The following is a 14,042-nucleotide window of genomic DNA, read 5'->3' as shown; positions in this document are numbered from 1 at the left end:
ACTTCTACTATCCATTCAGTCGTGTCCGACCCTTGGATACTCTGTCTGCCATTCCACGCCATGCATCCATGTTTTCCACAGCTTCTTTCGGTTGCTTGATGTTAATTCCCATGTCATACTTGATGCCATCCAGCCAACGGGCCTTTGGCCTCCCTTGCTTCTCCATTCCGAGTAGTACTAGGGTGTTGTACCGTGTTAGCCATTATGAATGTAGAGAAAAGCCAAGCAAAATGACACCTTTTATTGGCTAACTAAAAAGATTACAATATGCAGGCTTTCGAGGCAACTCAGGCCCCTTCTTCAGGCAAGATGTAATCAATGTAATCATTCCGAGTAGCAACTCCTTTTTTAGGGAATTCGCCCTCATCACATGTCCAAAATATGTCAGTTTCTGTCTGGTGATCTTGCCTTCCAGGGACAACTCTGGGTTTATATGATTAAGAACATCTTTGTTGGTAATCCTAGCTGTCCATGGGATTCGTAGAAGTCTTCTCCGGCACCACTGCTTAAAGGCATCGATTTTTATTCTATCTGCTTTTATGAGGGGCGGCACGGTGGCACAGTGGTAGCGCTGCTGCCTCGTAGTTAGGAGACCCAGGTTCGCTCCCTGCGTGGAGTTTGCATGTTCTCCCCGTGTCTGCGTGGTGTCACACACGTGCGACTAGGAGCGAGCTGAATGGACCTAGTGGAGGTGATTACCCGCCGGGCCAGGGGGTGGCGGGGTGCTCTAAACCTGTTTCTGTTAATTCTGCAGATCAAATAGGCAGGAAAACCTGCCTGAGTCGATGTCACTTCCGGTTCCGGCTCCCACACTGAAGTCACTTCCGGGTTACAGACTATAAATTCTCCATATTGCCAAACCAAGTTCAGTTCAAGTCGGGAACTCAATCTAGCAACATCATTTGTGAACTTATAATCCTTTTGCAGCTAGGAGCAATATACGGGTGGCTGCCCCAAACCTTCTTTAGTGTGTTGAGGCTCGTTATTTCACAGTGGGTTTCCTCCCACAATCCAAAGACATGCAGGTTAGGTGGATTGGCGATCCTAAATTGTCCCATGTGTGTGTATGTGCGCCCTGCGGTGGGCTGGCACCCTACCTGGGGTTTGTTTCCTGCCTTGCGCCCTGTGTTGGCTAGGATTGGCTTAAGCAGAATCCCGTGACCCTGTAGTTAGGATATAGCAGGTTTGATAATGGATGGATGGATGCTTTTATGAGTATCCATGTCTTGCAACCATATGTTGTAATTGGGAACACAATGGCAGTGATCAGTCTTTGTTTGATGGTGACTGAGATGTCCTTGCACTTCCATGTTTGGTCCATACTCACCATGGTTGCGACCCTTGATATCTGTTGTTGAACCTCCACTGTGATCAGTGAGGGACCCAAATGAAACGAAGCTGTCAACCACTTCTATTTCTTCATGGTTGATTGTTATTTGGACTTTCTCGTTGGCGATAGTCATGATCTTGGTCTTCTTGATGTTCAAGTAAAGCCCTATCTTCTTGCTTTCTTCTATCAGCTTCTTCCAAAAACACCCACTACATTTCTCCAGTCCGTGTGCTTTAAAACACTGCCGAGGTTTCAGGGAGAGAGTAAAAGATACCGAACAAAAGACTTGACGTTGAGAGAAAATAAAACACCTGAAATTGCTGTTATCCATTCAGGAGCTCAGTATCACAAGAAGACTAAAGCCTAATAAATTTGCATGTCGTAATGAGTGCTTTGACAGTGGGGACAGACACACACACACGTAGGTTACCGCAGATCCTGGGCTCCACATGTTCAAGAAGTTTTTTTTTTCCTGCTACAATATCTTTGTGTCATTTTAACTATTTTATCACTATATGACACAACATCAGGAAATAGATTCTAGATAAGTTTTGTGGTCGATGGATATATGTGTTAAAACACTGCAGCAATTTTGTCGCAGCATGTTTGCATTTCCAGTTAAGACAGTGATGTCAAATTTCTTTAGTTACTCATTTAGACGTGCAGTCAGAACGTGGATGTTGTGCTGCCTTGTCTGTGCTTTACTGGTGTTGTTAAGCAGATTTTGAGCACTAAAATCTGCATCTCCTGTGGCTCTTCGTTATCAGCTCTCTTAACGGCAGTCCTTTTGACGGAGTGTGGCACATCGTTTACTTCAAAGGCTTATTTTTCAGTTCATATTTTCACAAGCATAGCTGTCAGTCATTTCAACCATACATCGACTCGTACACTATCGTCATAATGGCAAACAACAGCGAGCACACACAGCACGGGTGACAACGTGTCATTCACATTTGCCACTCGTCCATTTATGCCGTAGAATGCCAATTTATAATCTGATGCTATGGAGAAGTTGTTATCCTTTGCATCAGGTTAGGCTCTGCACACGCGACTCAGATTTATATGTTTAGTAGAGATATTTACAAGACTTTCTGACTGTTCACCTTAAATAGAAGTTTGCTCTCCATCAGACCACTGACCAACAAGGGCACCACTGATCTCTGCAGTTCAAAATCCCTGCCCTTACTTTGAATGCCACCTTCATGAGGCATTGGATTAGTTTAGAAATGTGCCACTCAGTGAGCCATCCAATTGTCCAATACTAAGCAAAATTCACTCCCAATTGTCACCAGACGTATATGTTATACGTCTAACTCTCTTGTACCCAGTCGTGCCAGCTGAGCTTTCTGTGATCCTGTAATAGAAACCTCCAAGATGAATGGTCCCCACATGGCATGATGGCACCAGAATGGAGATTAGAGGAGCAGATGGACAGGCAGGATGTTTACTCAGGGATGCCTAGTCAGGTACTCACCCTTAACCAGAGGATGCACACTGGCAGCGAGGACTCTCTGGGCTGGATGAAGTCACTAATGGTACCACTTTCTGCGCAGTTTAGCTGAAGGCAGCTTCCTGCATTAGAAACAGATGCCACATGAAAAAGGCAGCCGGGCTATAAAAAGGTTTCCTTAAATAAGTGGTCCAAGGGTCAGCTGGCATCTCTTGACAGTGATACAATAAGTTCAATAGGGATGGCACAGCGGTCACTGCCATTGTTTTTCAGCTCTACAGATGTGGGTTCAAATGCTGTCTAGGTTAAGGTTGTATATTTTCCCAGTGTTCACTTGAATTTTTCTCTATGTTCAATGTCAATCAAAAGGGATGTTCAGGTTACTTTAAACGGAGACTCTAAACCGGTGTTGCATGAGTGAATGTTGGTACATGAAGGAGTGGGCCCTTTGTGTGGACTGGCCTCCAAATTCAGGTGCCAGCTTTGTATCCAAAGCTGCCAACACTCTTAATCCTGAAGAAGAGTTAGGAAACAGATAGATGGGTTATGTTCAAGAGAAGCAGACATTGAGAAGTCCTAATAGATCAAATGGTTTGCAATTGAACTGAAATTTAGGATAATCAAGATCAAAATAATTGAATAATTAAGGATTGAAAACCAGCAGGTCAGATGCTTTCCTACCCATAAAAGAACAAGTAGGCAATGCATCCACATGGAGGCACTGGTGTGGCAACCACTACCCCACCAATACCACCATATTTTCTCAACTCCCTCCTCCTGCAGCAAAGGTCCATTGTTCTGTCAAAACCAACCTCTGGTCCCCACCTCGCCGTCGCTCTCCATCGCAAGGCTCTGCTTGTAGTCTTGGACTCTTATAACAGAGGACTTCTCTGGACACTGAGGGACGGACACATTCTTCGCCAAAGTGACCCAGATTCTTCTTCCATTCACCTTCAGCTCCCGCATCTCACGAATATAAGTGTACTGTGATAGACAGGTTAAGGATGTTTGTATTTTTAAAAATTATTTATTAATATACATATAGCAGGTTGGAAAATGACTGACATGACAGTTGCTTACACTAGTTTGATTAACATGTTGTCATGCCCAATGGCAAGGCTATGGTGCCCATAAAGATGATACAGTGGCTTCTCCCCACACACTGCTCAGCTCACAATAGTCAATGAAAGTAGCATACAAGGCAATGGAGGTGCCCAAGATCTAGCAACTGCTTCCTGAGCCCCACCGTGATCAACTCAAGTGGACTGTTATAATGACACTTCATGAGGACCACCACTGGCATAACACAAAATTCATAAAAGCTTTCCAATTCATAAAAGTCTTCCAATGATGTCTATGTTCCTGTCTCACAAATGAAACAACTAAATATACCTGAACTTGCATTGTAAATGTTTAGTCCTCATCACAAGTTTTATTTAGCAGAAGAATTAGAAAAACCAGTAGATGAAGGCTAAGGACACTCAAAAAGTTGGAAACCAGGAAAATCAACTCACTAAGGAGACACGGCCAAGACACAAAACACAACTCAAAGTCAAAGAACAAGTGTGAAAGAGATACAAAAACTGAGAAAGATTTGCACTTAGGAAAAATACTACTCATTCACAACATTCAGACATCAGCCTTCTGCAGCCCACGATTTTACCCTCACTCCTCTTACCATGGCTTCACAATTCATCCCAATGGTGGTCACCTGAAATGAGACTGTGCTCCTGCAGCTTGCTGCATCTTCACAACACATGCAGTCAGATCATTCCAGTTCATTTTTCCTGGCTATTGTGCCATCTGCCTTTCATTTTCAAATAGTTACAACCGTTTCAGTTATACAAAGGTTCATGACAGCTTTAAAATCGAGTCAACATTGCTTCTTTCATTAACCATATAAAAACTGGGCTGTCTTTTTGGCACATCAGGTGTGGACTTTGTCTTTGTGTTTAATTTGTTTTAGATGTGTAGGGGTGGTGAGGTTTTAGTGGGGGATACAATTTGTTTTGTGCATTGCATTATGATTGGTTTATTTCGATGCCTGTTTTAATTTTTATACACCGATCTGCCACAACATTAAAACCACCTACCAAATATCATGCATGTCCCACTCCTGGTGCCAAAAAATCTCTGACCCACAGAGGCTTGAACTCTACATGATCTCCAAAGGTGTTCTATGGTATCTGCCACTGAGACGTGAGTAACAGAGCCATTAAGTTATGTAAGTTACGAGGTGAGTCCTCCATGGATCAGACTTTTATTTCCCCAGTACATCCCACAGATGTTCGATAGGACTGAGGTCTGGGGAATATAAAGGTCAAGTCAACACCTCGAACTCTTTGTCTTGTACCTCAAACAATTCCTGAACAATTTTTGCAATGTGCCAGGGCACATTGTCCTGCTGAAAGAGGCCACTGCCATCAGGGAATACCGTTGCAATAAAGTGGCGTATATTGTGTGTTACTAACTTTAGACTATGGTATGTATGGTGGTATGTGTCAAAGTAACATCCACATGATTGCCAGGGCCCAAAATTTCTCTGCAGAATATTGTCCAGAGCATCATACTACCTCTGCTGGCTTACTTTTTTCCCATAGTGCATCTGGCTGCAATCTCTTCTTCAGGTAAATGACACGCATGCACCTAGCCATCTAAATGATCTAAAAGAAAATGTGATTCATAAGCGCAGACCACATTCTTCCATTGAGGCCTGGTTCAGTTCTTATACACACGTGCCTATTGTAGGTGCTTTTGGTGGTGGAGAGGGGCCAGCATGGGCATTCTGACTAGCGAGCGGCTACACAGCCCCATACAAAGCAAGTGGCAATGTATTCTGTGTTCTGACACCTTTCTTTCATGGCCAGCATTAAGTTTATCAGCAATTTGTGCTACAGTAGCTCTTCTGTGGGATCAGATCAGACAAGCCTGCCTTCACTCCCCATGCCCATTAATGAGTCGTGGGGGCCCATAACCCTGTTGCCGGTTCACAAGTTGTCCTTCCTTGGATCACTTTTGGTAGATACTAACCACTGCATATCAGGAACGCCCCACAAGCCCAGCTGTCTTGGAGATGCTCTGATCTAGTTGTCTAGCCATCACAATCACTCCTCTGTCAAGGTTGTTCAGATCCTTACACTTGCCTGTTTTTCCTGCTTCTAACAAATCACCTTCAAGAGCTGCCTGCTCACTTGCTGACAAATATATCCCTGCACTTTACAGATGCCATTGTAACAAGAAAATCCAAGTTATTCACTTCACCTATCAGTGCTTTTAATGTTGTGGCTGATTAGTATATATATTTTCTATATATATACTATATAATATATAATAAATATATATCTTTATATATAATCTTCATTTGGATCTTGATCTTTGTTTGTCCGCAAATTCCATGCATGCGTAGACCACCTTCCAGTTTAGTACGTTGTTGTTACTCACGGATGACAACAATGTGCCGGAATAACGAAAGGGGTGGTGGACAGTGTTACGCTGGTCAGCTCCTGAGGCCTGGTTAGAGAATGAGATTGCCGAAGATAAAAGGTACGTGCCTACGTAACATATGAATGAAAGAAAGACAGTGGGTAAAATGAATGACAATGTAACAGCACGTTCCGGAAATTATTATTGTTACGTTGTAGCCGGCGAGTGCTGCGCATTTCACACTTGTACCGTGGCTTGCTCACATGTCAGTGAAGTGATCCCTATTTATGCTTTAAAGAGCCTGGATACCTATGTGTCCCCCTTTTATAACCACTGCTCTGTGTATATTGCCTTACTCTTTGGATTGCCACAAAGCAACCTGCGAGATTGGAGAAAGGTTGAGAAGAGATCGTAACAGGAAACGACTGCGTCGTCAAAATGAGACGAACTGTGAATGGAGAGAAGCAGAAATGCTCCTCCACCACCACATAATTACTATTCGGACAGTGATTCCGAGTAGGCCGTTCCTATCGAATCAATGTCCAAGGGTTTTCTTTTGTAATTTTGTTTCCCTTATAAAAAATCATAATGCTGTGCAACAAAGGGCCCAGTTCACGACTGGCAGCCGCGTTTAAACAGGGAGCCCTTCACAGACAACTTTAACACGTGCAACGTAGTTGGGCGCACATGGCTAGTTATATTATATATTGTGATGGATTGCCGGCTTTATATTCCGGCCCTCACCCCCAGGCCGCCAGGAGGAGCTCTCCCGACAGCATGGACGGGCCCCGAATTCCAGCAGGGTCTCATGGACTATGTAGTTTTTATACACAGCCCTGCTGGATATCCTGGGGACCACTGGGAGTCGCTGTTGGGTGGCCCGTGGACTCGTATGTGCCCTATAACCTGGAAGTACGTCCTGATCACGTGAACAGGAGAGATGACGTACTTCCAGGTTGAAGAAAAGGACTGTTTATTCTGACCTGGAAGGAATAAGGAATTGTGGACTGTTGGGCAGGAACACCTCCGGGTCAGGGTGTATAAAAGGACTCTGGGAAAGCCCAGACACTGAGCTGAGCTGGGAGGTAGGGTGGCTAAGTGTCTGGGAGAGGAGGATTGGTATTGTGAATAGAGAGTTGATTTATATGAGTAGTGTGGAGTGGAGGGTACTTGGTGCACTGTACTATTGTACAATTACCTGGTGTTTGGAGTGGTACCTGAGGGTTCAAGAGGTGGACACATGCCTCTACTGCTACAATATACAGTGCATCCGGAAAGTATCAGGGTCGTTGTCCTGCTGAAAGATGAACCGTCGCCCCAGTCTGAGGTCAAGAGCGCTCTGGAGCAGGTTTTCATCCAGGATGTCTCTGTACATTGCTGCAGTCATCTTTCCCTTTATCCTGACTAGTCTCCCAGTCCCTGCCACTGAAAAACATCACCACAACATGATGCTGTCACCACCATGCTTCATTGTAAGGATGGTATTGGCCTGGTGATGAGCGGTGCCTGGTTTCCTCCAAACGTGATGCCTGGCATTCACACCAAAGAGTTCAATCTTTGTATCATCAGACCATTTTCTTTCTCATGGTCTGAGAGTCCTTCAGGTGCCTTTTGGCAAACTCCAGGCGGGCTGCCATGTGCCTTTTACTAAGGAATGGCTTCCGTCTGGCCACTCTACCATACAGGCCTGATTGGTGGATTGTTGCAGAGATGGTTGTTCTTCTGGAAGGTTCTCCTCTCTCCACAGAGGACCTCTGGAGCTCTGACAGAGTGACCATCGGGTTCTTGGTCACCTCTCTGACTAAGGCCCTTCTCCCCCGATCGCTCAGTTTAGATGGCCGGCCAGCTCTAGGAAGAGTCCTGGTGGTTTCGAACTTCTTCCACTTACGGATGATGGAGGCCACTGTGCTCACTGGGGCCTTCAAAGCAGCAGAAATTTTTCTGTAACCTTCCCCAGATTTGTGCCTCAAGGCAATCCTGTCTCGGAGGTCTACAGACAATACCTTTGACTTCATGCTTGGTTTGTGCTCTGACATGAACTGTCAACTGTGGGACCTTATATAGACAGGTGTGTGCCTTTTCAAATCATGTCCAGTCAACTGAATTTACCACAAGGTGGACTCCAATTAAGCTGCAGAAACATCTCAAGGATGATCAGGGGAAACAGGAGGCACCGCAGCTCAATTTTGAGCTTCATGGCAAAGGCTGTGAATACTTATGTACATGTGCTTTCTCAATTTTTATTATTTTTAATGAATTTGCAAAAATCTCAAGTAAACTTTTTTCACGTTGTCATTATGGGGTGTTGTGTGTAGAATTCTGAGGAAAAAAATGAATTTAATCCATTTTGGAATAAGGCTGTAACATAACAAAATGTGGAAAAAGTGATGCACTGTGAATACTTTCCGGATGCACTGTATATGTGTGTGTGTGTGTGTATATGTTTGTAAATATGCATTACTATGTTTTGTTTAGTATCCTTTCTGTTAGGATGTTAGAGTCTAACATATTCTCTCTATTAATACTTCTTTATCTTGCTGTTGGAGATGACTGATATTGGCTGAGTCCAAACATACAGTAAGTTCAGATTCCCACTGGAACTGGGCAGTGTTGCTACTTGTTTGTGTTCCCTTTTGAGTGAGCCATTATAAAATAACTCTTCTGCTTTTAAGTTAAATATATCTTTTTGCGACTGAATTTACAGAGATCTTATGAGGGCCTCTTTTGGATCTGGAGACCCCTGTCCACCGGATGAGGATTGCAGGGGCATCCTCTATGCCAGTGAGCACCATGAGTATAGAGAAGGGCAGCCACCAGGCTCCAGTTTTTTATGTTTCCTTGCCCTCCTCTGCTATAATTTTGTTTTGATGCTCAAACTCCACGCATGTTTGGAAGGATTGCTTCTCTGTCAACTGTGTAGCTGACATCTCTGAGTAAGTCTCTCGTCAACTGATTGTCTTCCAATGAGTATTGGCCAATTAGATCTGAGGAGGACACTGACTGGCCATTATCATGAAAGAAGCCAATGATTCAACTGTTGACTAAACTCAAGAAGACATGAATGCACTCCAAAAAAGCAGGAAGTCTGGAGGTACAACAAAACTTTCCACTGGTGTAATGAAGGGAACACTTGGTCAACCAGCAGGGTACAAGAGAACAACTGTGAAACAAAAAAAAAGCCTGGTAGCCTCCCCTTCAGAAAACAGATCTTCACACCAGAGGCACCCTGGGCTTTCAGCAGCGTGAACTCAGAATATCATATGAACCACAAAAGGATACGTCTCTGTTCGACAGAGGAAAGGGATATTTGACTTCCCAGTATATTATGGTCTGTCCATCATAGACTTTTTCTGAGAGTTCTGGAAAACCAAAAGAAAAAGACCAACTCAGTCTCTCATCGGAATAACATGACAATGCATTCTGGTACAGAAGCTACAGCAAAATTACATTGCACTAGAAGAAGACACTTTTAGGAGCAGCCACTAGCCCTGTAAGTTTTGAAATCTGCATTACTGAACAAAACAGCATAAGTAGTTGTTCATGAGTTGTCACACCATCAGTCCCCAAGTCACAAAATGGCACCGGTCATGACTGGGCTGTCAGCTGGAAGTTTGAGCCCTTCATTTTGGCAGACGCTTTGTTGCATTTTCTGTGCCTTTGTGTGTTGAGACCTACACAGACGGAATCCTCAACAAGGAGCCTTGTGCACATCTTTGAGTTCAATGGTCTCACTCATGTTCTTGAAGATTAGAGCACACGTGACATTCAAAACTGAAGTCCTAACAGGCTCATTATTTAGTCCAGTTTGTGATCATTTCTTGCAGGACTCTAATGACTGCCACCAGTGTTTCATTCTGGCCTGTGGACTCTCTGGAAGAACAGTAGAGTGCTAAGAGGATGGAAGTGGAACTCACTTGGAATGGATGCAAAACACTAGGCTGGCAGTCTAACAGCTAAAATGGGCACCTGCCTTTGGGCTCAGAGTGACATTCAGAGATGTAGTTCCTCTGTGCGCAAATAGAACAGAAAATCCATAAACCATTGGAATGGGTTTTTGTAAAAACTGGCACCATCTGTCAGATGGGCCAAGGTCCTTACTACCTGTTGTCATAAAAGATTTCAAGGAATCTTTGAAAAACAGTAGGGTATCCCATGATAGCCTGGCTAAATTACCCATCACAGCCTTGTCTGTATTGGCCCCCTAGTCATCCCCTTATTGGCTAGCTATTTCTCTCGTCCCTTCACCACCTAATAGGTAATGAGGTTGAACATAAGGGAGCCAAAAAGGTATCCATTGCATTATCCAGGTGGTGCTGAGCCTAGAGAGGCGGGGCCACCTGATGCTGCAGCTGTGGGACCGCCCCTTTGCTATTTAAGGTAAAGCAGCTGTTATTATGGCCACTTCGGCACTAAGCTTGCACTTTGTGCTTTTATCTTGTTTGAACTCTGCTTTGGAGTTAAGCTACTATTTCTGTTTTTTCTTTTTTCTGATTTGTTCACTTTTAAAGGCAAACCTATTTTGTTCCTTATTACTTGTGTGCCTGAATTTGGTTTTATTTAATTGCTTATTAAAAGGGTTCAAAAGGATTAAAGTTTGGATAACTCTGGCCTAATTACATATCTTGTTGGTATTTGAAGTAAAAAACAAATAGTAGATGCAACTTCAACAGTAAACAAACTAAAACAACAGCATTTTTATGAAGATGTTATCGTAGAGTTATGATTAAGATGATGAACTGAAAAAAATGTAAAAATAAAAAAGAGTAAAAGTTGCATTTGCAATAGTTTGGGCATTCATTCTGTTGTAAGTTCTCAGAACTCCTTAATCCATTCATGTGGACTGTCTTGGCTCACTAGGCGTTGCTGTCTGCTCAGAAATGATCATTAGGAATTACCAGCAGATAACAATTCCACAGGCTAGTAAATTCTGTGACTCTTTAAACATTGTGCAGACCTCCATAACCAATGACTCCTCTAAGCAACTGACTGAGGATCGGAAAATTAAACTAATCGAGATGTACCAAGCAGGGGAAGGCTATAGAAAGATCTCACAGAGCTTCCAGCTAGCAATATCCATGGTCTGAAATGAAATTAAGAACTGGTAGTTATGGGCGAACTGTCAAGTTCAAGACAAGGCTGACAGACAGAAGAGCTTATATACTATAATACCTCACTTAATGAAGTAGAGACGTTCCGAGAAACCAGTTGGAAAAAAAACTTCATTTTCAGAGGTAGAATTAATAATGTGTGTAATGTGTTCTTACACTATGAGAATAACAAATGTATACAATAAACCAAAATTAAAATGTATTCTAAACGAAGCAAACAACATTCATTTGTGAAAAAATTATCTAATATTGATTGCTTGGATTTTTATTTTCTTTCATTTCATAACTGCTCATATGGATTCATTTTGAGAAATTCCGTTGGCCACTTGAACTTAAACATTTGCGGCTTCACCCGTTAATTTAATGCTGTGAATTTGAACCAACTACGAGATGCCACAATGTTTTCTGTAAATTCCTCACTTTCTTGTTATTTCAAATGGTTAAACAAGCATAATTCTTTTTGTTGAATTAGTGCTTGACACAGAGGCATATATCGTTGTGGCTCTTCAACAGTCCAAAGACTTAGCATTTTCTCCATTTTATTATATTGCAGTACTGTGTGTGAGTTAATTTTGATGCAGTGACATCAGAACACTTTTCTACAGACTTTTTAACTTTGTCTGATTGATTCTGGACAGTTTTTAGAGTGGATTGAGTCAACCCCATTGATGCTGCTGCATTGCACATTTTTCGTCCGGCCTCTGTGCGCTTAAAAATCTTTAACTTCATTTTGAGCAAAATTGCAGTTCTCTTTTGTGTTTCTGACAAACTAAACAAGTAAAATGAATAATTATTAAAACACATAACACTGTATTTATCAACTTTATCAACTTTCAACATTTTTTCAAATGTCAACGTTTTAGACCTTCCTGACTTTCTTGTATACAAAGTATAGGTAAAGTATTGGAATCCTCCAAAAATTCCATGTCGAGATTTTCATGAATCTTGACGTTTTAGAGCTCCCTGAGTCAGAAAATACCATTTTTGGAATTATATCTGTGTGTCTGTTTGTGTGTGTGTGTAAACATGATAGCTTGAGTACACTTGGGTCAACCAAATTTTGCATACAAGTATTAAATACAAAATGTAGATTTCTATCAACTTTTGGGCTATTTCCACTAACCGGAAGTGGTACTTTACCTTTTATTCATACAGCTGCAGAGTCCGATATATTCAACTTTACTTTTATAATAATTGTTCAATACAGTGCATCTGGAAAGTATTCACAGTGCATCACTTTTTCCACATTTTGTTATGTTACAGCCTTATTCCAAAATGGTTTAAATTCATTTTTTCCCTCAGAATTCTACACACAACACCTCATAATGACAACATGAAAAAAGTTTACTTGAGGTTTTTGCAAATTTATTAAAAATAAAAAAACTGAGAAATCCCATGTACATAAATATTCACAGCCTTTGCTCAATACTTTGTCGATGCAACTTTGGCAGCAATTCCAGCCTCAAGTCTTTTTGAATATGATGCCACAAGCTTGGCACACCTATCCTTGGCCAGTTTCGCCCACTCCTCTTTGCAGCACCTCTCAAGCTCCATCAGGTTGGATGGGAAGCGTCGGTGCACAGCCATTTTAAGATCTCTCCAGAGATGTTCAATCGGATTCAAGTCTGGGCTCTGGCTGGGCCACTCAAGGACATTTACAGAGTTGTCCTGAAGCCACTCCTTTGATATCTTGGCTGTGTGCTTAGGGTCATTGTCCTGCTGAAAGATGAACCGTCGCCCCAGTCTGAGGTCAAGAGCGCTCTGGAGCAGGTTTTCATCCAGGATGTCTCTGTACATTGCTGCAGTCATCTTTCCCTTTATCCTGACTAGTCTCCCAGTTCCTGCCACTGAAAAACATCCCCACAGCATGATGCTGCCACCACCATGCTTCACTGTAGGGATGGTACTGGCCTGGTGATGAGCGGTGCCTGGTTTCCTCCAAACGTGACGCCTGGCATTCACACCAAAGAGTTCAATGTTTGTCTCATCAGACCAGAGAATTTTCTTTCTCATGGTCTGAGAGTCCTTCAGGTGCCTTTTGGCAAACTCCAGGCAGGCTGCCATGTGCCTTTTACTAAGGAGTGGCTTCCGTCTGGCCACTCTACCATACAGGCCTGATTGGCGGATTGCTGCAGAGACAGTTTTCCTTCTGGAAGGTTCTCCTCTCTCCACAGAGGACCGCTGGAGCTCTGACAGAGTGACCATCGGGTTCTTGGTCACCTCCCTGACTAAGGTCCTTCTCCCCCGATCGCTCAGTTTAGATGTCTGGCCAGCTCTAGGAAGAGTCCTGGTGGTTTCGAACTTCTTCCACTTACGGATGATGGAGGCCACTGTGCTCATTGGGACCTTCAAAGCAGCAGACATTTTTCTGTAACCTTCCCCAGATTTGTGCCTCGAGACAATCCTGTCTCGGAGGTCTACAGACAATTCCTTTGATTTCATGCTTGGTTTGTGCTCTGACATGAACTGTCAACTGTGGGACCTTATATAGACAGGTGTGTGCCTTTCCAAATCATGTCCAGTCAACTGAATTTACCACAGGTGGACTCCAATTAAGCTGCACAAACATCTCAAGGATGATCAGGGGAAACAGGATGCACCTGAGCTCAATTTTGAGATTCATGGCAAAGGCTGTGAATACTTATGTACATGTGCTTTCTCAGTTTTTTTAAATTTGCAAAAATCTCAAGTAAAGTTTTTTCACGTTGTCATTATGGGGTGTTGTGTGTAG

At 42.9% G+C, this 14,042-nt stretch overlaps 1 protein-coding gene across 1 annotated transcript in view; it reads right to left on the bottom strand.

The window, feature by feature from the left end:
* The window catches only part of pctp (phosphatidylcholine transfer protein), a 42,412-nt gene that overhangs the window by 6,422 nt on the left and 21,948 nt on the right, over positions 1-14,042 (bottom strand). Inside the window, exons 3-4 of the mRNA XM_028819232.2 lie at positions 9,483-9,562; positions 3,593-3,764 (exon numbers count right to left, since the gene is read on the bottom strand). Coding sequence (XP_028675065.1) covers positions 3,593-3,764; positions 9,483-9,562 — 252 coding nt within the window. The remainder of the gene's footprint in view (positions 1-3,592; positions 3,765-9,482; positions 9,563-14,042) is intronic.

This window comes from Erpetoichthys calabaricus, chromosome 14 (genome assembly GCF_900747795.2).
Source record: "Erpetoichthys calabaricus chromosome 14, fErpCal1.3, whole genome shotgun sequence".
Classification (NCBI taxonomy): domain Eukaryota; kingdom Metazoa; phylum Chordata; class Cladistia; order Polypteriformes; family Polypteridae; genus Erpetoichthys; species Erpetoichthys calabaricus.
The sequence above is the reverse complement of the archived record's forward strand: the minus strand, read 5'-3'. Positions and strand labels throughout refer to the sequence as shown.